We start from the raw sequence: 26,948 nt of genomic DNA, 5'->3' as shown, positions 1-26,948 counted from the left end.
TAACTCTAATCTGAGAGTTGGTCATATAGAATGCCAAGAAGCATCTTAGGTAAGGTCCATAAAACCTAATTGGGCCTAGCAAAGATGATGATGCCCTACTCTGCCAGTCAGGCCACATTCTTTCTGGACACAGTCTATAAACAAAGAGGCATCCAGTGGTGACTAAGCTCATAGAGAGACATGACATTGTTCTGCTGAAGCATGAAGTAGCTGGGACTCATCAGTATGCAGGATAAAGGATGTAGAGAGAAAAGAGGGGAAAGTGATAGACACTTATCTTTAACTCTCCCAAGGGCTAGCATGTGGAAAAAGGATTCAACTTTTGTGGTTCTTCAAAAGGTGCTGCAGGGAGGCACATTTTAGCCTAAGGAAGAACCAACCATCAATTTTTACTGTGAAGTAGTAAATCACAGGTTTCTGAGGATATATACAAATTAAAGACAGCCACCAATGTCCAGAGCAATTCATGCCTCTGGCAGAGAACTATAACTAAGGTCAGTTCCAACTCCAAGGGTCTGTCATTATTAAAATCACTTTTCATTCCCTGTTGATTTGGCCAGGTCTAAATTCCTACACCTATACAGTCTTCTAATATGTCACCACTTTTGGCTTTTATTTTCTTCATTTATTTTCTTACCAAATATCTCTATTTGAGGGGAATAAAAGCAGCTTACGCTAACCAAAAGTTAGCCAAGGGTTAGGATAAAATTCAAAAAGTTTTCAGAAGGCAGGTTATTTTAAATATAGTACCAGTGACAAAAACAAAACTATCTAAACTACAGTATTTCATACTCTTGAGGATGCTTCCGTAAGCAGTGTTTGATGATTCTGTTACATACATAATTTCCAAAGAACTGTTACCTAAGACCCACTTAAAGTGGAAAAATATGTTTAAATCGCACCTGAACAATAGTGAGAGACAACTTCTGATTATCTAAGCCAATGAGGCTGAGGCAACAGCCAAAATGTTTTCCCCTTTGACCTAAAACAACTTTCATAAACCTTGAGAAGTACAAATCAAAATAACCCAGCAAGACTATTTAAATCATCCCCATAGTGCTTAGGGAACAGAACGATAATGGACTAGATTCATTCACACTTTAAATGCTGCAAGGGATTTTACTAATTGCAAATTATTCTTCTGCCTAAAGGAAATTTTGGATTTAAATAGAAAATTTTCTTATTGACCCTATGGAATTTTCAGTGTGGGTCAGAAAATAAGAAATTTTAATAAAAATTATGCTTCATTTAAATAGAAATAGTCATGATCCGAAAAGGTCAGAGAAATCGTGCTTATAGGGAAATACTGTTTAGCGCTGAAAAACCTACCACCGTGACATGAAGCAGAGCGCCAATGGGTGCATGAGCACAGCAGAGCTTTCAGGCCCTGATACTTGATCCCTTTGCCAGGGCAACAACATTTTAAGTATAATGGAGGCTGCAACAGCATTCTTTGGGGATCATGATATAATACAAAAAAAGAGTAAGAAAAATAGAAAATTGAGAGAGAACATTTTGGTTTTTCCATTAGAAGAAAACTAACTTAAAAACAATAAAAAATTGTTCTAAATTTTTAAAAAGCAAAAAATAAATATACCAAAAAAAAGTGAACCTGACCATAGAATTCAAAAGTATTCAAAGCAACCTCACAATTAGCCTTCAGAAAAGAAAATTTTAAAATGTTTTAAATTGATTTTAGAGAGAGAGAGAGGAAAGGAGGGAGAGAAGAGAAAGACACATTGATTTTTGTTGCACCACTTATTTACGCTTACATTGGTTGACTCTTGCATGTGCCCTGACCGGGATCAAGCCCGCAGTCTTGATGTATCAGGACGATGCTCTAACCAACTGAGCTACCTGGCCAGGGCAAGAAAACATTTTAATTTTAAAAATGTCAAATGATTTAGTGTGTTGGAACCTCACTTTAACAGTTTGGGAAACTATTCTGTGGAGAGGAATTTTCACTGGGTAAGAATACTAAAATCCAAATGTTCACACAGTATTCATTGCACTATAATGTCAAATCACGTTTAAAGGCTGATTTTTTTCTCTGACCTATGTTCCTTGAGCTTAAGATAAAAACATATTCCTAAACAAATGTTTGACCTTATGAAGGAATTTTGTCTTACTAATCCACACTTTTAAAATGTACTTGTTTTATAAACTATTTTAATAATTTGATGAGCTACAGCTCATCACATCACAAAAAGTATTTAATGAAAACAGTATCCCTGTTTCTGCAATCCTTGTTCTCATGAGAATTTAGCCGATTTAAAATTTTGTATCTTCAAGGCACTGCATTTCCAGGGTTCGCCCTAGAAACTGACAAGTCTTCTTCCAATTAAGGAGCTGCACAGTTGGGGCGTTTGGTCAGCTTGTGGTATTTCTGAGCAAGGTCAACAGACTTCCGTCCTTGTTGAAAGGGGAAAGACCACAAAATTAAATTCCAGTGATTACCCATTTTCTTAACGCCACTGAAAAGGTAATTTACTTCTTCTTCAGTAAAGTTTTTACGAATTTTTCTTTTTTCTGCAATGTGAATTAGAGAATATATTAGTGCCTGCTGGGGGAAAAAAAAAGTCTTCCTGAGACCCAAATAAGTGCTTAACTTATTCTAAAAATAAAAACTATATAGTGAGAAAACTTCATGTCTGGGCTACTTATCACAAAGAAATCTATTTCAGTTTTTTTAAAACTGAGTGCCTTCTATTAAGCTAGATGTTATCACTGTGACTTCTTCAATAATCATAACTTTATCATATTGTAATAATACTTGCGACATCTTTCAACCAAGAAACACAAGAATTTACAAATATTTGATTGTTAATTCTCTCGATATTCCTGTAAGGACAGTTAAACAGCTTACCTATCTTACAGATACACTCTTTCCAAAGGGCTTCATAACTTCATAGAATAGAAAAAAATATCAATACTTGTTATTTTAATTATCAATCTTGATTAATATTTTTAAAGAAAAAAGGTCTTTTGAAATTCACTTTAAAAAACAAGTTCACTACCTGGATGCTCAGCTTGTTAAAACTTAAAAAAAAAAAAAAAAAGGCTGCAAAAGGGAGAGGAAGCTTTTAACGATCTGATTTTTAGAGATACTTTCTACAATAGAAAGAATGCACAGTTGGTGCTGGTAAACACAAACACATCTTCTGGGGATGATTAGTAGGAAGCAGTTCTTTTGAGCTTTTTCATCCACCGCTAATTCATGTCACTGTACATAGATGCTGGTGAGGATTTTTTTGGCATATTCACTTAAGGCTGCTATTTGCTTAGTGGGACCTGGAAAACCCTTAGAAAATCTTGCCCTCACATGTCAAGACTGTTAGCTACTCCTAGGATAGGAGCCACAGTTCAGATCTTTTAAAAGAGAAGAGAAAAATCTTGCCAGCAGAAGACTGGTAAATAAATAAATGAAAATGATGTCTGATTATGTCTTAATGGTCTTACTTAGAATGCAAGCTCCATGAAGACAGAATTTTTGTCCGTTTTGTTCACCATTGTATCCCCAGGGCCTAAAACAGTGTCTGACACATAAGAGGTGATCAATAAATATTTGTTGAAAGAAAAAAGTTATTAGTAAAAACTGTTTTAAAGCTTATCAATGAAATTACTCCTTACTTTTAGGTCTACTGGAAAACTATGGTTATCTAAGAAATAGATTATTGTAGCTTCACTTGCTAAATGATTTGAACTCACTGTAATCAGTACTGGATGGGTTATTAAAACATTTGGGATATTAGGGTACAGAGTTGTTCATGTAAAACCAATCCCCACTTTTCCATTGCAGCTGCCATCTCATTGATTCCTACACTTAACATCTGTGTCCAATTCCTCAAAGATTACTGCAGCAGAGTAGTAGGCAACCTAGAAGGAAGAAACAGCTCTGTACACCACAAGGGGGGACTCTGTGGCTTCTTCATTGCTCCTCTTGATATTGATTGGATATTAGGAAATAGCAGGAAAAATAGGCAAGAAGACTGTTTTAGAGACTCATATTGTTTAAACCCCCTTAAGATACCAATTAATCTCAAAAAAGAGACTTGCCCCTGAGACTCTTTAAATTTTTTTGAAAATTGATTTGAGAGAGAAAGACAGAGACAGAGAGAGATATCAATTGTTGTCCGACTTATGCATTCATTGGTTGCTTTTTCTATGTGCCTGACTGGAGATCAAACCCACAACCTTGACATATCAGGACAATGCTCTAATCAACTGAGCTACACACAGCCAGGACCCTGAGGCTCTTTAAATGCTTAGATGCTGCAATAGTCCCTTCTCAAAAGAATCATCTCAAATTTGAGTGTAACCTATAACCAACTGAGTGGCGATGACTGTCTCTAACACAAAAGAGAAATTTATCAAGGAAGAATGGCAATATATCAAATTTTCTTGGCCTGCTTGTGAAGGAGATATGAGACCAATCTAATCGCTACCTCCTCAAGATGCCTTTCTGCAGTCTAAAAAAGCAGGCTATATGATTAACTATTTGGTTTTAGCTAAAGCAATTCTAACCCACAAAAAAGATATATGTGTTTATGAGTTGAAGGTCACAAAACAGTATTTAAGATCCCTCCTATAAATCAATGTATAGCCATAATTATGTACGTTTCATGAGGCTCTGAAAATGATTTTACTATGTAAAATAAGTGGAACAAGTTGATGTTTCTCTCCCCCCCGCCCCGGCCTTCCTCTCTCTCTCTCAAATTAATATGTAATTTTTTTAAAAAAATTAAATATATTCACTTATTCCTCCAGAGATAGTAGGTTCATTATTGAGCTGTTGTCTTCTACGTGGAGTCAGCAGGATTTCTGAAAAATATGGAAAACATTTAGCATACTTAGCACATCAATTTGAGTAATAGCACATAAATTCCATTAGCATGATATTTTCTTTATTTTCCCCTTCTAATAGGAATCCTTACGTGGATTAGGAACAATTTTTAAACCACCAGAGACTAAATCTGCCCACTGGATACATCTTAAATCACTGGTTGCTCAGAGACAGATTTTCTTCTCAACATTATTTTGCCCTCTAGCTTTTAATATAAATATATGTTCTAGATCATAGTTCAGAATGTATAGTCATAATTACAGTTTTAAAGCTACTGAATTAATTACTTTTGTTACAAATAAGTGATTTCCTTAGTTCACTTTTATATTTGTCTTCAGCTTCCACAATGACTTTGTGACGATCACATTGGTATTGGCAAGAGTGCAAGAGCTTGCTAAAATTTCGGCTATTCAGGGATTTTCCTACTGCTATGCAACCTAAAAGAAAACAAATTAAAGTGATATATAGATGTTACAAAATATCTAGTAACAAATCTATGAAAGCAAATATCATTATGATGGGTACTGAAGTGAAGTCAGGAACTTAATTATAAATATGTCAAGAAGCTCAAAGTCTTATGGGAGATGTAAAGAACAAGCACAATATAGTGAAACGTTACAACAGAGGTGTGAACAGAGTTACGGTGATATAGACAATGAACATCTACTTGGTCTGGTTCTAAGCAGGAGTCACTGTTAGGAAAGATATGTAAAAGAAGTTACTCTTATGTCCAGTCATATTTTTTTAATGTCTCATTATGGAAAATTTCAAACACACAGAATAAAGAAAGAAGTATAATGAACCTCTATGTATCCATCACCCAGCTTCAACAATTATTAACTCATGGTCTATCCCCCATGTATTCTATACCCCATGTATTCTGCCCTGGCCCCCATGTACACACTAAATTATGAAGCCTGGAATTTGCATTAAAGTTTTATTTCGTCTATAAATACTTTGTATGCATCCCTAACAGATAAGGAACTCTTTTTTTTTAAACACACCAAACCATTATTACACCTAAGAAAAGTATGCTTAATATAAATTAATATCCAGTGTTCAAATTTCCCCATCATTTCAAAATTTTCTTTTTACAGTTGATTTCTTTGAGTCATGATCCAAACCAGGTCTACCATTACACTCAGGTTTTTTTTAATCTATCAAGTTTCCTTTCTTCCTCCTTATGATTTACTTGTTGCAGATACTGGGTCATTTGTACTATGGAGTTTCCCAAAAGCTGGTTTTGCTGATTACATCCTAGTTGCATCCTTTAAAATGATCCTGTGCACCCAATAAATTAGTAATTAGATCTAGAGGATTGATCAGATTCAGATTCAATTGCTTTTAGAATTCCTCACAGGTATTATCGTATACTTCTTACTGCATCATATTAAGAGGCACATAAAGTCTATCTGTTTTTAATGTTAAGATTGATCAGTAGGTTCAGGTAATGTTAGCCACATCTGTCTATTATAAAGTTCTCTATCTGCCTGTCACCTAATGGTATTAGTGGCCCATTTCCAAAGGACAAGGAGAATTTATCCAGGCAGAAAGTTGGCTGGGATAAGTTCATTTCTAGTACAATGAACATGTGCAAAAGCACAGAAGAATGAAAAAGCATAGTGCATTCAGAAAACCATAGGTACTCTGGTGTGGCTGTCGTACAAGATATGAGAGAAGTATGGGAGAAGAGTTGAGGCTGATAAGGGTTGAAAGGGCAAGCTCGAGAAGGGTCTTAAAAGCCATGCTGAGGATTTTTAACTATCTTAAAGTCAATAGGGAGGAACTGAAGGATATTTATTAAGCAGGGAAATGATATGATTTTATTTGTTTTATAGAAATCTCTGCTGAAGGTAAGAGAGGATCATTTGAGGGGTTACTTCAATAGTCCAGAAAATAAATGAGGGGATTCTGAAACAGGGCATTTGCAGTGAGAATGCAGAGATTTCTGAGGTAAAATTGGTCACTAATGAGCTGTTGGGGAAGGAAGTTTAGGATACCTCAAATAATTTGGTAGTTGATTGAATGGCAAAGTTTGGAATAAGCATGGCACATTCTTGGCAGACTCAAAGAGAACAAATGTGCAATAAAATTTAACAAGTGGAAGCAGGAAAAATTCCACATAATTTTGAAAGCCAGGCAGAATGTTTGATTGAGTTACAGAGAAGCACTAAGCGTACTTTAGAATGGTGACGTGATAAAAAGCACATATTAGGATAAGAAGTTAACAGCAATATATACATTATAGTTTGGGGTTGGTGAAACTTGAGGCTGAAGACTTCTAGACAGCTGCTGGAGTGATTTAGGCATGAAGCAAAAAGAACCTACGTGTGTAGGGGGGACCAAATCTGAAAGACTGGAAATAGGGGATGTAAGGAGAAAAAGTATTTATAGATGATTCAAGGTTTGAAATCTCGGAGGCCAGAAGAATAGCGGCAATAATAGAAATGGAGCAGGTGGAGGAAGGGCAACTTAAGGAGAAAGACGCTGTGATTTGAATACATTAAGCTTGAAATAAAAACAAGATATTGACATTAGTATGTCCTGGGTACAGCTGGAAATGGAAGAATGAGGTTATAACCCAAAGCAGAAAGTAAGTGTAGAGAAACACATCAGTAAAATGATAGTTGATGGCCACAAAAGTAAATGTTGCAACAAAATTAAGTGCTGCAGACTATGTCTTGGGGGGAATACTTGTAGAAATTTGGCAGAAAGAGAAAGATAAAGCACAAAAGGTGATTAAGTGGAATCGTTTTAGACTGTAAACTTGAGGTGAAGAATGAGTTCTATTCATCTTGATTCCAGTGCCTGCCATAGAATAAGCACTTCCTAAGTGCGTGTGAAATCAATGAATGAATCATCACTGAAGGAAGGAAGGAACTAGGAAAGAACCATCACAAACAAACCAAGGGATGAAAGAAAGTTACCACTTATAGTGTCCATTCTGTCAATTGGGATACTTTAAAAAAAAAAAAGTCTTTTATTGATTTCAGAGAGAGGAAGGGAGAGGGAGAGAGACAGAAACGATTAATCAATAATGAGAGTCATTCCACTTAATCAATAATGAGAGTCATTGATCAGCTGCCTCCTGCATGCCCCCCACTTCGGATCAAGCCTGCAACCCAGGCATGTGCCCTGACCTGGAATCCAACCAAGATCTCCTGGATCATAGGTCAATGCTCAACCTCTGAGCCATGCTAGCTGGGGTCAATTAGAATACTTTTGACCAGAGGTTCCCAAACTTTCTTGCTTCATGGCACACTTAAGATCTTGGTGATTTTTTTAAAGTATTTTTTGTTTTTTTAAAGAGGGGGAGAGAGAGAAACATCAATGATGAGAGAGTCATTGATTGGCTGCCTCCTGCACGCCCCCCACCGGGGATCAAACCCACAACCCGGGCAATGTGCCCTGACTGGGAATCCAATTGCTGTCTCCTGGATCCTAGGTCAATGCTCAACCACTGAGCCATGCCCATCTGGGAGAGGGTAAGAATTTTTTTTAGAAGTCATTGGTTTGAGGGTGAGGTGGTGGTGAGGCTTCAGGTAACCTTTAACATTAACATTTAGTAGGAGGACAATTTAAAAAGCCAGATTGCAGGGAGTTAAAAAGGGAATGAATACATTGAAAGAGAAGGGAGCAAGAGCAGGAATCTGGTAATAAGCGGTGAAAGAAGAGTAGATGAATACTTGAAGCAAGAGCAAATTACACTATTGGACTTTATGGTGAGGAGAAATTAATATAGTTTAAGGTGGGACAAAAGGAGTTAATGAATAGAAGGGAAATAGAGAGACTTCACAAATATTAAAATGGGGGGGGGGAAGAGATGGGATTCAGATTATAGCTAGAAATCAGTTTTAGGGTAATAAAATTAAACTCTACATCCAAGACTGAAGAATAGTAATATTTTGAGCCTAACGTGCAATAGCCTCAATTTTCTCCAGAGGCACAGTGCAAGAGTAAGAGTAAAGAGAAAATACCAGGGTAGGAAGGAGAAGAAGAAGGGATGGAATAAGCACTATGAAACATTTATAAGTGCCCTGCAGAAATAACTAAGTGTGGTGCCAGGTAAGTACTTGAAATATCAGGGGAACCAATTTTGTAAAGTATTCTCTAACCACTATGCTCTACACTTGAAACTAATACAAAACAATATTAAATGTAAACTGTAATTGAAAAAAATTTTTTTAAAAAGAGCCCTGAAGAGCCCGGCCAGCATGATCCAGGACATAGAGATTCGCTTCCCGGTCAGGGCACATGCCGGGATGGGGGTTTCGATCCCCGGTGGGGGCCATGCAGGAGGCAGCCAATCAATGACTCTCATCACTGATGTTTCTATCTCTTTCTCCCTCTCCCTTCCTCTCTCTGAAATTAATAAATTTTTTTTTTTTTTTTAAAAAAAAGATCCCTGCGGAAAAAATAAATAATGGGGCATGGAACACTAGAAACATTTATATATTTATTATAAATATATATAAAAAATGCTTACCTTACTCAGTAAAGTTAAACTTATAGAAGTATTACTTGTGACAAAAAAAGAATAATAAAGTAATAAAAAAGTATTAGTTACATTAATTCATACAAACAAATACCCGAAGCACAGGATGATGCAGATAGAAGGCAATATTTTGAATGCTTTATGGACTCCAAATGGTTAGTTTTCCAAAGGAAATTAAGATTGTATCATACAGGCACAACTAATACAAATTCTACTTCACTACTATCAGATAAAACTTTAATTATGAAATTACTGTAATTAAGAAATATTTACCTGAGCATCTATACTTGAACATTTTGGAACAATTGTCAGCTGATAGGAAATTGATGACTTCTTTATTTATTATATCTGAACATAATGTAAATGGATCTGGAAAAAAATTGCAAAATGCAGAATTTTTTGAATAAAAAGGACCTGTTATTTATAAGATTTCTTAATGATCAAGATTTTCATAAACTTTAGCCCTGTATTACACATCCAGTCATCGTGATGGATAAACAAAAAAGTTCTAGATGTCAATAAAAGGTGACTGAGCATTTATACCAGAAAAAGAGTCAGAGGTGTGGCTTATAAGTTAGAGAGCAGATATTTCAACGTACATTTTTAGCTACATTAGTCATCTAAATGTGTGTTTTCTTGAAAAATCAAAGAAGAAACATTTTTAATCATACCTGTTAATGGTAACTGCTGCTTGCTATTTTTGACAATGGGATTTGGATGTTTAAAAACACGATCGCTAAAAGAAAATAGGTGCCTGATTACTAAAAATAAACATACTGCTTGGTGTGTGTACAAATGTTTTCTGTAAGTACTGGTTTGATTCTGAGTGTTTGGCCAGCAGAAGGAGCTGGAGCCAGGATCTACCAAAATCTCCAAATTCTGCCAAAGTAGGGTCTGAGATGGTTATAACCTTGTTTCTAAAAGTGGAGTGGAACAATACTCCAGAGGGCAATAATATTGTTGCCAACAGAAATATGGAACAAAAACTTGTAAAAGAGGAATATAGGAAGAAATGAGGACACACAAAAAAGAACTGAGTGGGCAAGAGAGCAAAAGGCTGGCTCAAGATCCCATCTCATTGCTTCCCAATTCCACATCCTTGAGAAGTCAATTAAAATTAACATCAAGAATGGTTTTGAAAAGGAAAAAAAAGGTGGTAATGATATAATGCATCTTCTGATACTTAGTTTATCCTGCAACCTTCCCAAAACATAAGAGCATCATCCTAAGTTTCCCTCCTAGCACAGTAACCGTCAGAAGAGCAGAGCACAGGAAGGGTTTAGAAGAAAGTTACAATCCCAGGTCCAGCCCACAGGCTACCCGTGAGGGAGAAAGGACATGTACCGGAAGTGAGGAGCAGGGAACAAATGAAAGGGCAAGCCTAAAGCAGATTTTCATCACACCCTACTCCCTTTTATCAAACTAAACTTACAAACTGGGTTTTGCCAGGTTGCTGATGGATTATCAGTGTATGCATGGTTACTTAAGGAATGGGGTTTCACTTTCAGTTTTTTGAGTATCCTTTCTAAAATTCAAGTCTGATCATGTCATTCAATTTAAAATTGTCAATGGATCCCTACACCCTGTTAATTAAAACTGAAATTCCTGAGTATAACACGCAAGGCCCTAGAGAAACTGGCCCATACTTCCCGGTCCAAACTCCTTTCCCAACATTTCTTACTTTAGGCTCCTCCCAAGACCATGTTTTATCATTTCTATATCCCAGTGCTTAATAGTGTGGCACACAGTACTGCACACAAAAAAATTTGCTGAATAAATTTTTTGAAAGTTAGAAATTAAACTATACCTTGATTGAGAAAGAGAATCTTCTTTTTCAAAAGTTTCTGCATGTGAGTTTTGACTGCAGCTTGAATTGGCTTTACAAAAAGTCTTATTTTGCCCACTCTGCCTGTAACAAGCATTAACCGGATTTGCACTCTTTAACAGAGTCTTCGTTTGGTCATCATTTGCACCTGCTTTAGATATGAATCCATGAGGTTTACAGCTCTGAAGCTTTCTAGGCTGGCTTTTATCTTTATCTTCTGCTTTGGGGCCTCCACCAAAACTATCTGCATGGAGGTGTTTCGATGTATTTTGAATATTTATGTTCACAGATGAAACATTATCCTTATATTTTTCTCTTTGTATTTTTTCCTATATTGTAAAAATAACAAGTAAATAATTTCAAGGTAATCCATTTGCTGTATAATACAATTTACACACCCCTTAAATAATGCAGGAAAAGCTTATGGTTGTCAATAGAACATACATTATAAAAGGGACAGTTTACATTAGAAAGAAAAGGAACTTTATTCAATAAATTATTTGGAAACAACTGGGTAGCCATCTGGGGGAAAAATAAATTGGGTCCACATCTCAAAATTTACACAAAAAATAAAGTCAAAATGAACTAAATATTGATATGTAAAAATGAAATTATATATGTTCTAAAAGAAAACATGACATTTTAATATTCTCAAGGGGAGGAAGACCTTTCCAACTAGTATTACACAAAATCAATAAATCATAAAAGGAAAAAACTAATAGTTTATCACAAAAAATTTTTTTTAAAGTTCTGCTAGAGACCAAGAATAATACAAGGGGTTGGGGGGAAACTTAGAGGAAAAAGGGCCAAAAGCAAAACCAAATAATAATCAAAACACCTAGAAAGAATATATATGTCATATCCTGAGCTACAATATAATTTTTCTATTAATGTTCACAAAAAGCTACAACAACGAAATATGAAAAAGACCAGCAATAGTGTAGAAAATAGGCAAAAAAGATGAACACTTCACAAGAAAGAAAATATACTCTTAAACATATGAAAAAGTGCTCCATCCTACTTATAATAAGATAAATAAACATTAAAGCTACACTGAGATAGCTTTCTTCATCTATGACATTGGCAAAGATCAAAAAGGTATAGAGAAATACTCTCATACATTACGGGTGGGAGTATAAATTGGTACAACCTCTATGGAGAAAGAATTTGACAGTATCTTTCATAATAAAAAACTATGCATATCTACAGACACTTTTACATGTACAAAAATGTTAATTTTATTAACTGCAGCATTGGTTGTAATAGCTAAAAGTTGAAGCTAGCATATTCCTCAATGGAATGCTCTGGAATTGTAAAAATAGAAAAAAGAGTAAAGAGGCCTTCCAGATAAAGATGATGAAGCTGACACTCATATTTATTTTTGGTCCTTCCAAAAAAAACAATTAGAACAATAGTTTTTTAAAAAGGCAAAAATCCACATGGATAGGAGAAATGAAAGAAGAAATAAAAGCAACAGATTTTTGGAAACTGGAAAGCAAATAGGTGAATGATAACCTACTTAGCAGACTTGATAAATCTGAATCCAAAGCTTACAATGGGAAAAGCCAAGAAACTACCTAAGATATGCTATCAGGCTCTCAAAAGGCTTAGGAATTGGAGGTACCAGGAACCTACAGAAGGTGGGGTTAAAAACAGGAAGAATGGATGAAAGTCTGTTTAAGAAGTAACTGGATTACTAGATCCTGACTCCCACATACACACACTTAGCAGGTAGTTGAGTGACACTAGAAGGTCCTCTCCCTCCCCAAGGCTTGAAATTTAATCTCTGGAGGGGACAAAACAGCATCTCAGCACTGGAAGACTCCAAGCAAAGCTGAAGGCAAAATACTATTCAAGAAACAGAACAAGCAAATACTTACATACTGAATACTAAGACCCGCCCCCGCCCCCCCCCCCCAAGCTGTCTTCCCTCATTTTGATTCCAGAACACTGACTGACAATCTCTAGGCAGGAGATTAGACATTGAAGTTTCTTCAAATAATGACCCACTTAATCCTACGAAAATCCATAGTCAACAAATTTCCAAGGAGACTTTTAGAATCTGACTCTTAAATGTGAATAGCAACTAAAGACCACCAGGAATCTGAACAAAGCTAGAAAAAACAACTCAGAGGAGAAGGGTGGAGTAGGAAATAAGAAACTAGAAAAATGAAAGAGAAGTAAAATGAAATAAAAATATTTAAAAGAAGAATGTCAATGAAGTCTGAAGACTATGAAATAAGAATAAGATAGCTTAAATGGAGTGAAAAAGAGGCTTTGGAAACTAAAACTACGATAGCAGAAGTGAAAAGCTTACTAGTTTAAAAAGTAAATTTGAGAACACTTCCCAGAATGTAGAATTAAAAAGATAGAGAGGAAAATAAGAGAGAAATGATAAGAAGGCGGGCCATCTCAAGAAGCGCTTGCTTCAGCAGCACATATACTAAAATTGGAACAATACAGAGATTAGCACGGCCCCCGTGCAAGGATGATACGCAAATTCATGAAGCGTTCCATATTTTTTAGAAGCATGGAACAGACTGACAAATCTCAGAGGAAAGGCAGGGGGGAGGGGGCGAGTAACCAAACTATTTATACGCATAAATGCCTAACCCATGGACAGAGACAATAGCGTGGTGAAGGACTGGGGCTGGGGGTGGGTGCGGGGCAGAAGGGATCAATGGGGGAAAAAAGGGGACATCTGTAATTCTTTCAACAATAAAGATAAATTTTAAAAAAAAAAGCCCAACAAATAATAGGAATTTCAGAAAAGGAGCAAAGAGAAAACAGGGAAGTAATCATCACAGCATAAAGCAAGAAACTTTCCCAGAACTGGACACCAGTTACCGGATAGAAAAGGCCCACTAAGTGTTCAGCACAATGGATGAAAAAACATGACATCAAGATACCTCACTGTGAAATTTCAAAACATTGGGGATAAAGATTGCATAATCTTCCAAAGGGAGGAAACAGGTAACACCAAAGAATCAAAATGTCTTTGGACTCGAGAGTTAACACTAGAAGCTGCAAGACTGTGGAACAACATGTTCAATATACTGAAGGAAGGAGATTTCCAATCTAGAATACTTTGTCCAGTAGAACTATCAATTAATTCTGAAGACAAAATAAAGTCTTTTTCAGATTTCAAAATGAAAATATTTTCAGATTTTTAAGTCTCAAAAAATTTACATCCTATGTACCCTTTTCTCAGAAAGCTAAGAAGAATGTACTAGATCAAAATGAAAGACTAGCCCTGGCCAGTTTGGCTCAGTGGTTAGAGCGTCAGCCCGAAGACCAAAGGGTCGCGGGTCCGATTGCCGGTCAAGGGGACACACCTTGGTTGGGGGTTCAATCCTTGGCCCTTGTTGGGGCACCTGCAGGAGGCAACCAATCAATGTATCTCTCTCACATCGATGTTTCTCCCTCTCCCTCTCCCTCTCCCTCCTCTCCCTCTCCCTCTCCCTCTCCCTCTCCCTCTCCCTCTCCCTCTCCCTCTCCCTCTCCCTCTCCCTCTCCCTCTCCCCTTGCCTCTCCCTCTCCCTCTCCCTCTCCCTCTCCCTCTCCCCCTGCCTCTCCCTCTCCCTCTCCCTCTCCCCCTGCCTCTCCCTCTCCCTCTCCCCCTCCCCTCTCCTCCCCTCCCCTCCTCTCCCTCTCTCTCTAAAATCAATAAAATATAATTTTAAATAACAAGTGCATGTGCATATGAAGACACAAAGCATACAGAAAGAGAAAAGATATGGAAATGCATGTGCATATATACACACAAATACATATTCATATACATAGAAATATTACTTCTCCATTCTTTCTTTTTCTTGAATTCTTATTATATAAATGTTAGATCTCTTGAGTCTATCTACCAAGTCTCTTATTTTTTAGTTATTATTTCCACTTCTTAAAAATATTTTTTTCTACATTCAAGGATGATTCAAGTATTACTACTGAATTTTAAATTTAAAACTGTTAAAATTTTTAAAAAATGACTTGACAAGAAAAATATTTTACCCTCCAACCTATATTGTTCAAAAATACTTGAAAAAAGTTCTATATTCATTGTAACAAAGAAACCAACCTCATTTCCTTCTCTTTCAAGCTGTTCTATTCTGTGGAGAATTTCTTTTGCTTTCTTCCAGTACTCTTCAATACTCTTCTCTTTCATATTTATGTCTTTTAATTGTTCTGCTTCATTTTCATCAAAGGGATATTCTCTTAGACTTAAAGATAATTTTTCAGCTTTGTAAATATGGGGAAAAAATAGTTTATCCATTACTAGAAATGTTACTTTTAACACTTTAAGTAAGGACAACTTCATACCCAACACTTCCTTCTCTAAATTGGCCCTTCTAGACTATTTCAACTGCCCAAGTGGTACTGAAAATAAGTGGAAAGCAAGTGCTTGGCAGAGACCTAGGAGCCAAAGAGTCATAAAACAGACTCTATTCTTCAAAGTTATAGGAAAGAGAACAGCATGAAAATGTGTTATCCCAGGCACATAAACCCCCTCAGGTATGGATACCGGTTTTAAAGTAGTTTTTTAAAAAACAGTTTTCATAAAGGAGTTTCTTCCTATAATTTTTTAAATTCTCTTTTCATATGATGTAGCATCTATTTTTCTTCCACAAAGACCAAAACCCTTTTCATAGCCACTGCCCCTGGTGCTCCAGTCACAATGGCTATCAGTTCTTTCAATGCACCAGGCTCCTTCCTATTGCAGGGCCTTTGTGCCTCACTGGTGTTTATCCCTGAGATACTTGCCCATAACAAAGTCCCTTCTTTTCACTTCATGAATTCTCTACATTCGGATCTCAGCTCAAGAATCATTTCCTCCTGAAGCTGTTTCTGCTCTATGTCGAGGTCTGAGTCCTTTGTTACAGGATTCTAAGATCTGTGTTCTATCCAATCTAAATTCTTAGGTTAATTTTTATATAATACATTAATTTTTGAAACTACACAATTACTATCTATTTCTCTAATTAAACTAAGTTCTATGAGTTCACAGACTATTTCTTATCACTATATCCCTAATGTGTAGCACAGTGCCTGGCAAATAATAAGCACTCAAACATTTTTCAAATAAGTAAATATACTTTGTATTTATGACTTAATCATGTTACTCACAGCCCTCAAATTTAAGTCTTACAACTAACTTTGTCCACACTGCATGAAATATATGAATTATCTATACTGTTGCTCTCTTCCATATAGGTTTTTCATATGCCGAAACACTCTAGTGGTTATGTCCAAATTACATCCTCTGCTCTTCAGGTGTAAAAAGAGCCTGGGAGCTAAAAGGGCTTGGCTCACCAAAGCAGATATAAATTCCCCTTCATAAACTTTGGTTGGTATTTTTAAAAAATAGACTTACTAATTTTTTTGCAGTTGTAAAGCACAAAAGTGGCAGCCTTGTTTAGTTCCTCATTCTGAGACTCAGTTAAGGCTTGTATCATGAGTGGAAGCCCATTGTTTTTAAAAAGGTCATACTGATTTTCCTCTAGAAAAGATATCAAAAATTAGATGATAGTGATTTAACATAAACTATCTGCATGAGGTCATAATTCTTCCTTGTGATAATTATGAACACAGTTCAAATTAGAGAAAAACAAATAGTTTCAAAAGTATATGCAACTTAGAAAATAATCGACTCACATAAAATACCTCAGGCTCACAAGTGATGATCTCTGAAATACAGTCTCACAGTGGTATTTGTTTATACTCATGAATATAAACAAATGCCCTCACTTGGTTTTTTAAAAAGTATAGTTCCTAATTAAATCTTAATAAAAAATAAAATAAAAACTTAAAAATTATACTAAATCCTAAATTATGCAGAAGTTAAGAAAAAGATTAGAGAAATAAACTAACAGAGTGAATGGAAAAGGAGGAAAAGGAGAGTAGAAGAAGCAAGAGAGCAAACAGGAGAGTGGAAAAGCGGGAGGGGCAGAGCGGGGAGACCAGAAGGAGAGAGGGAGAGAGGAAAGTGAAGAGAGTTGGGAAGGAGGAGAGTGGACAGAGGGAGAAAGGCAACAGAGTGAAGGGAGGAAGGAAAAGGGAAGCGAGGAGAAGAAAGAGAGGTGAGAATGACAAGTGGAGAAAGAAGAGATAGAACTTTTGAAGGTTTTCAGCAAAGGAGAACATGATCAGATCTGTGCAGCATTGTGAAGAGTGGATTGAAAAATGGAGATGGAAGGGAACACAGGGGAACAGTCTATTGCAGTGACATTGGTGAAAGATGGGAAGGGATTGGGGGTCTTGGGAGGGTAGCGCTGGAATTGAGCAGAAAGGAATATACTGAGGGGGAAAGGGGCTGACTAAATACACTGAATCAAGAAGGATAAAGACCAAAACGACTGGTTTGGGGTCTGAATGACCGGGAGAAAGGTGATATTTTTAAGCCCTCATATAACTCTGAGAAAAGAAAACAAAAGTGTATTTCCACTCCACTGTTTTAATAAGCATACTAAGTAAAGCCAGTATTACCACAAGCCTCTGTGCAATGACCAAGAGTAAGAATGATGCTAAATTTTTCTCCTGAATCCAGACTTTCATGAAGCAGTAATGCCAGAAGTTTTGAAACAATGTGATACTTGGACAGTACTTCCCCAAAAGTAGCTATTAGTATAAAATAGAAAAAAAAAGGAGTAAGTACAAACTTAAAACTTATAACTATATTATACTACTTCTCATTATTTACATATACTATTTTTTAGATTTTATCCTAGGAGAATGATCTTATTTATCTATATAATATCTAACATATATGTGTGTATAAATATAAATAAATGCATTGTAATAAGAGTGGCATATATAGCCCTCATTAATCCCTCTTCTCATATTAAAGATATTTTACTAAAGCATTGCTCATAGTGTTTTTTAACAGAGTTCACCAAGTGTCTAACACTATTTATATCAATAATAAGGTAGTGAATTTCTCAAAGGACTATATCTTAATCATTTTTGCATCTCTAGAGCTCACACAGAGCCCAATGCATTGCAGGCCCTCAATAACTGATTTTTTTTTAATCTACTCATTTTTCATTTATTTGTGAATGTCAAGAGTTGCTTATTACAAAAATTTATAGATTATCATTCCACAGTGTTTATGAGAAGCAGGCATGGTTTCAACTCTGGTTCTGTCACTTGCTAGTTATGGTTGGGTAAGTCAGACATACTTAACAGAAAGAGGCATACCTTAATTCTTTATATAAATTTTTTAAAAATCTATAGATAGGGTTTTCCATTCCTTACGTCTCCAAAATGCCCCTTGATCTCTCATCTAAACTGTTTAATTTAATGCAAATTTAAGTGAAATAAAGGTTTAGAAATGATAGAATCTATCATTAGACTTGAAGTCAGAAGACCTAGATTTGAAGCCTTAGGGAAGTTATAACCTCCATGGGGAAAATAAGGAATTAGACTAGACAATCCATTTTAGTGTTCAAGCTATCATTTCAACACTCACCATGTTAAACTCAAACAAAATGCAATTGTAGAAAAATTACTAAGCATTTTTACTCACGATTATCAGCAATACATGCATCCACCGTCTTTGTCACCACCACTGCAAGCTTAGCACTGGAAAGAGTCTCATGTGAATCAGATTCCAGTTGTACAAGAACTTGAGACAATACATCCAGTCCACCCACAGATATAAAGTATTTCTGAACATGTGCTTAAGAAATAAAGTAGAACTATTAATACCCCAAACAAAACAATTGTATGATTTCATTCAATTAATCTGCGCTAAATATAACATTAACTTGACTTTTTCAGATAGAGTCATCCCCTAGTATCCACTTTTTCTAGCACCAATTGTTGAAGACTCTTTTCCCACATGAAATTATTGTGGCACCTTTGTAGAAAATCAGTGACTATATATGAATGAGTTTATCTCTGGGCTCTCCAGTCTGTTCCACTGAGCTAGTATGTCTAGACTTTTAACAATGCCACATTTCCTTGATTACTTAAAAATAAGTATTAAAATCGGGTCATATTGAGTCCTACAATTTTGTCCTTTATCAAAGCAGTCTTGACTACCCTTCTCTGCACTTCCATGTAAAGTTTAGAATCAGCTCGTCAATTTCTACAAAAAAGCCTGCTGGGATTTTGATGAGGAATGCCATGTATCTAGAGATGGGCTAGTGATTATAGAGATGAATTTGAGAAGTGATATTCTAACAAACTGAATCTTGCAATCCATTAGTCTGATATAGCTCCCATTAATTTAGGTTTTCTTTATCTCAGCAATGTTTTATGGTTTTCAGCATATAGACATTGCACATATTTCATTAAGTTTACCCCTAAGTATTTTTTTGATATCATAAATGATAGTTTCAAGTTCCTAATTCTTTGTTGCTAGTATATAGAAATACAACTGAGGTAAGTAGATGACCTTGTATCCTGCAACCTTGAAAAAAATGACAGCAGTTCTAATAGCTTTTTGGGGAAAATATGATATCAGTTCTAGTAGCTTTCTGTAGATTCTTCAGGCAATTATGTCATCTATGAATAGACACTATTTTCTTCTTCCTTTTTGATCTCTATGACTTTTATTTCATTTTGGTGCCTTATTGTACTGGCTTGGACAACCACTAAAATATTAAAGTAGTGAGAGTCACCATTCTTGTCTCTTTTCCAATCTTAGGGGAAAAGCATTAAGTCTTTCACCATTAAGTATACTAGCTGTAGTGTTCCTTTATCACACTTGAGGAAGTTCCCTTCTGTTCCTAGTTTACCAAAAGCTTTTGTCACAAATGTATGTTGAATTATGTGAAAAAACTTCTGCATCTTTTGAGATTGTACAGTTTTTCTTTTTTTGTCTGTGAATATGGTAAATTTTCTAATGTTAAACCAATCTTGCATTCCTAGGATAAATGCCACTTGGTCACAATATATTATTACCCTTTCTATATAGTACTAGATCTGATTATATTTTATTAAGAATGGCTCTATCTATGTTCATAAAGGATATTGGCCTATAGTTTTCTTATAATGCCTTTCTCAAGTTTTATATGGGAATAATGCTGGCCTTAAAAACATGTGCTAGGAAGTGTTTCTTCCGCTTCTGTTTCCTGGAATAATTTATGTAGTTTTTTTTTGTTGTTTTTTTTTTTTTTTGCTTAAATGTTTAGCAGAATTCACCAGTGAAGCCTCAGGGCCTGGAATTTTCTGTATCAAGGTTTTAAACTAAAAAATTGCTTTCTTTAATAGATATAGGAATATTCAGGTTATCTATTTCTTCTTGAGTGAGCTTTGGTAGTTTCAAAAAAGTTGTCTAATTCAAATTCATGTAACTTGTCAAATTTAGAGGCATAAAGTTGTTTCTGCTTTTCCTTTATTATCCTTTTAATATCTATTAAAATCTACAGTGATGTCACCTTTCATTCCTGATACTGGTAATTTGGGCCTTCTTTATTTTGTGGTTAGTCTGGCGAAAGGATTCATTTTATTGATCTTTTCAAAGAGCTAGCTTTGAAGTCATTTCTTGAAGTATAACTTAGAGAATAATGAATACTCACTGTTATTTGCAAGAGTAAGTCCAATAAATGAACAAACAGGGCGAATTATCTCAGGTATCATGCAGTTTATTAGCCAGTCATTAGCATGTGGAAAAAGTGAAGAGCAAAGACTTTGATTTTCATCTGAAAGAAGGCAAAGTTAATAATGTTTTAATATATTTAGAAAATACCAATTTTCATTTGTTTTTATTTTATTTTCATATTCAAATATTTGAGATAATTACCATTTTGAGGATTGTTGACACAGACACACAGAGTACTACACACTGAGGACCACAACTGATAACTCTGGAAAACATTTTTATCTGACAAATTCAATTCATATTTTGAAAGAACTGCCCTATTAGATTAAAAAGAAAAGGAAGTAAATTAACACAAATGCGTTAAGGTCTTCAGTAATGAATAATTAGGAATAAGGAATTTGTATTTACTTACCTGAACAACTCTGACAGAATTTTAATACAACCTGTTTCTCTCACAAGAGTTTGTCCAGTCCCTTAAAAGAATAGCCACATATTACATGAATATGACTTTTGCTTAGAAATAATTTTACAGGGATGGAAAACACTTATTTGGTATTTTAATAAATAACTTTCAGTTACTTTAAAATATTACAAAGTATAACACAGAATTACAATAGGTAAAATCTAATCAAGATTATGGGAAATATATTAGTTATACTTAGAGAATGACAGCACTCAAATTTCTTCTAAAAATTACAAAACATGTATTTTGCATGGTTCTGTGCTACAAAATAAAATATGCTCCAAATGTTTTAAAAATTCAAAATAGAAAAAATAGGAAAAAAAAATCTAGAAGCATTTTAAATGCTTATAAAATCTCTAACAATTTGAAGATTTAAATAAAGCAATGTTAAAAAATAACCTTGGGCTTGGCCAACGTGGCTCAGAGGTTGAGCATCGACCTATGATCCAGGAGATGTGGGGCCAATTCCTGGTCAGGGCACATGCCAGGGTTTCGGGTTTGATCCCCAGTAGGGGGCATGCAGGAGGTAGCTGATCAATGACTCTCAGCATTGATGTTTCTCTCTCTCCCTCTCCCTTCCTCTCTCTGAAATCAATAAAAAGATATTTTAAAAAATAATAATAACCTTGGCCTGAGCAGTAGTTATACAGGAACATGCTATACTATCATTGCAACTTTTCTTTAAATCTAGTATTATCCCAAAATAAAAACTAAAAAAATAAACAAAACAAACAAAAAAACAAAAAACAAAACTTTAGCCAAGAGCTACATGAAATTTAAGGTCATTGCTGACTGATGGAGTCAACACTGTAACTAAATGGCTAACTTAGTGAAATATCAACCAAACTAACTCATTAAATTCCTCTTTTGCTTTTAAAGCTGTTTCTCTTCCATGTTAATTAAATAATACAAATCACTTTATTATTTGTTAAAATTAATAAATATCAAACAATTAAATGCATGCTATTAGTACTCTTTTTTTTTAAAGCTAGTTCTCAGAAGTTAGTAAGAAAAAAAGACATTGATATAAGGGCTAGAATAAAAGGATTAATAATGATTATTCTAATTCATTATTTTAAAAAAATGTTTCTACAACATAAAAGAATGTACTTACTATTATTTGAAACAAGAACCAAAATAACATAGACAGACATTCTTTTCAAATTTGTGTTTGAATCATTGTTAGATAAGAACCAAATTAAGTCTTCAAACAATTCTGAAGTGCACAAAGTCTGCTGACAATAAACTGAAATATAAAAATATAATTTTAATTTCTATACATAACACAAATCAGATATCATTTCATTGACATTTATTGGTCATATAACAAAATCTCATTTGGACGGCAGAATGCAAGTAATTATTGCCCCGCAGATATTGACCAGTTATGTGCCTATTTATAAATCTATTTCAGCATTCTTAAATGCCTATATTGGTTTTTGCCATTGCCTTTAGAACATTTGTAACATTTTACTGATTCCTTCATTAGTTAATAAGTAAAATATAATCTTTGGCATATATTAATTTAAATAAATAAATAATTAACTATCCAGACACATAAAAAAGAAACTTAATTCTAAAATTATTTTTAGTCGTTTGCTAAAGTATAACACGATGCTTGAAAGATAATGAAATAAAGTTTTTATATTTTACCATTTTTTTCTGCAATAGTTCCTAATGTATATAAGGCTGCTTCTTTTACCATGCTATGTTCACTTGACTTTGCAAGATTTTGTACAAACACCAAACCACCAATTTCCCGAAAATATACACCTGCATTACCTGTAGGATGTACAGACAAAACAATACAGAAATGATATTTATTATGACTTTTAAGGATAAAGTAAATCACATGAACACAGTAACATAACGTGTACAGCAACTGAGTAGAAGAGAAAGAGCTGTGCATATTTCATACGAAATAACTAAAGAACTAGAATCATAGGTGAAAATTCACTATCATGTCTTACTGTTTTGTTGACATATTGAGTGAATAGTGACTAAAGCTTCCTTTTGAGAAAATGGGTTGTCCATTTGATATTTCAGACACTCCAATAATAAGTTCAGGTCAGTCTTCATTTCTAAAGAACAAAAATTTCATTATTTTAAACCAAACATTTCTTTTCAAAAAGCAACCATTTAAATTTCACTTTCTAAATACATATCTTTGTAATGTTTGCATTCTACATAAGTATGCATTACTTTTACAGTCTAACAAACAAACAGAGACATATAAAGGAAATATGTTCCTTAAAGAAAAGAATTTGAACTTCTTAAAATTACTTGATCTTCCCCTTGCATGAAATATAGGAATAGAAAATCCAAATATTATTCTCTTTAAATAAGGCTACACTGGTTTAAATATCTGCCATTTAGAAATGAACTGAATGAAAATGAAAATATGACATGTTAGAATTTGTGGGATGAGGTATTTAGGAAGAAATTTATAACACTAAATGTCTGTCTTATAAAAAAAGGGTCTCAAATAAATGATGTTGCTTCTACCTTAAGAAACTAGAAAAAGCCTAGCTGGGCATGGCTCAGCAGTTAAGCATCGACCTAGGATCCTGGACATTGTGGTTCGATTCCTGGTCAGGGCACATGCCCAGGTTGTGGGCTCGATCCCCAGTCAGGGGCATGCAGGAGGCAGCTGATCAATGACGACTCTCCTCATCGTTGATGTTTCTATCTCTCTCTCTCTCTCTCTTTCTCCCTTCCTCTCTCTGAAATCAATAAAGATATATACATATATATATATATATGTATGTGTATATATATGTGTGTGTGTGTGTGTATATATATATATATGTGTGTGTGTGTATATATATATATATACTAGAAAAAGAGTAAATTAAGCCCAAAGCAAATAGAAGGAAAAAAATTATAAAGATTAAAGCTGAAATCTATGAGATAGAAAACTGAAAAACAATAGAGCTGGTGCTTTGAGAAGATTAATAAAACTGATAAACCTCTAGACAAACTGATCAGGAACAAAGGAGCAAAGTCACAAATTACCAATATCAGAGTGAGAGCTATATGGCATCATCATAGAGTCTACAGATATTCAAAAGATAATGGTTATGTACAACTTCACACCTACAGATTCAATGACTTAGGTGAAATGGACAAATTGCTTGAAAGACACAAACTACCAAAATTCACCCAAGAAGAAACAGATAACCTAAATAGTCACATCTATGAAGAAAATTAAAACCAGAGTTAAAAACCTTTCTATAAAGAAAACTCCAGGTTCAATTCAGATGGCTTCATTTGTAAATTCTTCCAAATATATATATTTTTTAAATATATCTCTATTGATTTCAGAGAGAGGAAAGGAGAGGAAAAGAGAGATAGAAACATCAATGATGACAGAGTCATTGATCGGCTTTCTAGCCTGCAACCCGGGCATGTGCCCTGACCGGGAATCGAACCCCGATCGAATGGACCCTAGGTCGACGCTCAACTGCTGAGCCATGCCTGGCCAGGCTCTTCCAAATATTTAAGGAAGAAATAATATTGATTCTACACAAACTGTGGACATTTGACACAGATGCTTTCAAGCAATCTTTCTCACAAAGCATTCTTCTGACATCACCTGGCTATCATCTAAAAGACCTTAATGTTTCTCAATACCTAAACTATGTCATAAGCAATGCTAGCTTACAGGAACTAAAAAGGATTCCTGACCGCAAAAAACAAGGCACTAAGTGCAAAAAACAAGATGGTATGGGGCATGATGTGCAAAAAAAGACCATGCACGGAAGGGCTGAGTGCAACAGAAGAATAACTACCCATGCCTAAAAAGGAATTTAATCACTCCACGCCACAGCCTATAAACATAGAAGGCTCCTTCTTATTTCTTTTTTTTTTTTTTTTAATATATCTTTATTGATTTCAGAGAGAGGAAAGGAGAGGGAGAGAGAGAGGTAGAAACATCAATGATGAGAGAGTCATTGATCGGCTAGCCCGCAACCTGGGCTTGTGCCCTGACCGGGAATCGATCCCTGATAGCCTGGATCCCAGGTCAATGCTCAACCGCTGAGCCAAACCTCGCCGGGCCTTACTATTTCTTGATCAAAGAATAAGTTTCTGCTCCATTTTACTGAATAGGTCTTGTTCTATTGGTGCGAACATTACTGGGCAGAAGGACCGTGATTTGGGTCCCAGGACCTGAAGGGTCAGTAACACTAAGGCTGATTTCCAAAATACCACATTACATTCCTAACTCTCCATTTACCTTTCTGAAATGTTTTTCTCAGTCTTTTTTTGAGGGCCCTCTTCCTCAGCCAAACCGTTATGTGATGGTGGGCATTAAGGGGAACCCTACTCCCAGTTCTTTTCTCTTTTAATATTTCCTCTCTGGTTAATCTCTTCCCTGCCTATGGGTTTAATTTCCATTGTTCTGAGGATAACGGAAATCCTCTAGGCATACTTTGATGGTAGTTCTCTCAGGTTTCCAACTATTCTTGTATATACCTCCATTAAATCAGCTATCATGTGGTATTCTAATTATCAGCATTCCTTTTCCAATTAGAATGTCAGTTTCCTGAATGAGTGTGACAGGCACAGAGTAGGTACATGATATATATGTATGTAAACTGCTGAATTATTCTTTCATTTCCTGCATCCTATCAGATAACCTGCAGTATTACCCACAGATATATAAAACTAATTCCAGACATATGATCCACGAATTTCTCACCTTGTGTTTTCTTTGTGTCCTCACTTTCCATGCTTGTTTGTTTTCTTTTTCCTTCTAGTTCACCTATAAGATAAAGGTATTTTCTCAGTTTAAATCAATGTTTGAAATATAGAGATGATGTATTATAGAACTGTACACTTGAGGAACCTATATAATTTTTGTTAACCAATGTCACCCCAATAAATTTAATAATTAAAAATTTCTAAAAACAAAACACTTCCTTCACAAAAATACATACATAAATAAATGCTTGAGAATTCCAGAATTATAAATACAAAGAGGCAGGGAAAGAATAGTTATCCTGAATCCAAAAGAGCAGGGATTGAATCTACAAGTTATTGGGTGTGTGACACAGGGCATACTTTAGTTCTCTGAGGCTCACTTTCCTCATATGTAAAATAGGAAATTTCTACTTCATAGAGTTGTTACAAGAGTTAAATTGGAAAACATAAAAATGCATCTGGTATTCTTGAGTACTACAGGCATTCAATACATTCTATTAAATAAACACATGAATGGTTGGTTAACTGAATCTAACTGATGTTCTTCTGGTCCTTCTTATTTTCTTTCCTATAAATTTTCATCCCATACTTTCAGATTGGGCATCCCTCCATGAATCAGTTTAAAGACACACACACATAGTCTTTAGAACTACATTTCTCTTCATAAGCTAAGCTAAATACTAAAAATTTTTCTAATAACCCATGGTTTGTTCAAGATATTCCACTATTAAATATTTGTTATATATATATAACAAATTTTAAACAAATCTTTATTGATTTCAGAGAGAGGAAAGGAAGGGGGAGAGAGAGAGATATAAACATCAATGATGAGAGAGTCATTGATCAGCTGCCTAGCCCGCAACCCAGGGATGTGCCCTGACCGGGAATCAAACCCCGATCTCCTGACTCCTAGGTCAATGCTCAACCGCTGAGCCACACCTGGCCGGGCAATATTTGTTATATATTATTTGTTACAAGAATTTTAAAAATAATTGGATATCCTGATATGGCCTTTTATATGCTTTATTTTAAAACACTAAACTAATTTTTTAGAAAAAAATACATCAGAATCCAACTAAC

The 26,948-nt window shown here is 35.1% G+C and overlaps 1 protein-coding gene and 1 non-coding gene across 2 annotated transcripts; one reads left to right on the top strand and one right to left on the bottom strand.

Annotated features, from left to right (window-relative positions):
- Positions 1-260: 260 nt before the first annotated feature.
- On the bottom strand, positions 261-26,653 carry TERB1 (telomere repeat binding bouquet formation protein 1). The gene is made up of 17 exons (XM_016213218.2): positions 25,867-26,653; positions 23,135-23,245; positions 22,818-22,946; positions 22,279-22,410; positions 21,114-21,174; positions 20,903-21,018; positions 20,679-20,801; positions 18,680-18,832; positions 17,641-17,772; positions 16,529-16,654; positions 15,236-15,396; positions 11,146-11,492; positions 10,010-10,074; positions 9,612-9,707; positions 5,131-5,280; positions 4,756-4,821; positions 261-2,529 (listed from the first exon to the last, which is right to left on the bottom strand). The coding sequence occupies exons 1-17, from the start codon at positions 25,895-25,897 to the stop codon at positions 2,342-2,344; spliced, it is 2,187 nt and encodes a 728-aa protein (XP_016068704.2). The 5' UTR covers positions 25,898-26,653; the 3' UTR covers positions 261-2,341.
- On the top strand, positions 13,583-13,686 carry LOC148091044 (U6 spliceosomal RNA). The gene has a single exon (XR_015716090.1). It is a non-coding gene; the product is annotated as a U6 spliceosomal RNA (small nuclear RNA).
- Positions 26,654-26,948: the final 295 nt, after the last annotated feature.

This window comes from Miniopterus natalensis, chromosome 18 (genome assembly GCF_054644295.1).
Source record: "Miniopterus natalensis isolate mMinNat1 chromosome 18, mMinNat1.hap1, whole genome shotgun sequence".
NCBI lineage: Eukaryota > Metazoa > Chordata > Mammalia > Chiroptera > Miniopteridae > Miniopterus > Miniopterus natalensis.
The sequence above is the reverse complement of the archived record's forward strand: the minus strand, read 5'-3'. Positions and strand labels throughout refer to the sequence as shown.

Excerpts from the sequence above, each read along its gene's own strand:
- TERB1 (XM_016213218.2), bottom strand. The coding sequence starts at position 25,897 with ATGGAAAGTGAGGACACAAAGAAAACACAAG. Across the intron at positions 21,175-22,278 it reads GGTTCTTGTTTCAAATAATA|GGACTGGACAAACTCTTGTG; the intron begins GTAAGTACATTC and ends TATTCTTTTAAG. Across the intron at positions 17,773-18,679 it reads TGCATGTATTGCTGATAATC|CTACTTTTGGGGAAGTACTG; the intron begins GTGAGTAAAAAT and ends TTATACTAATAG.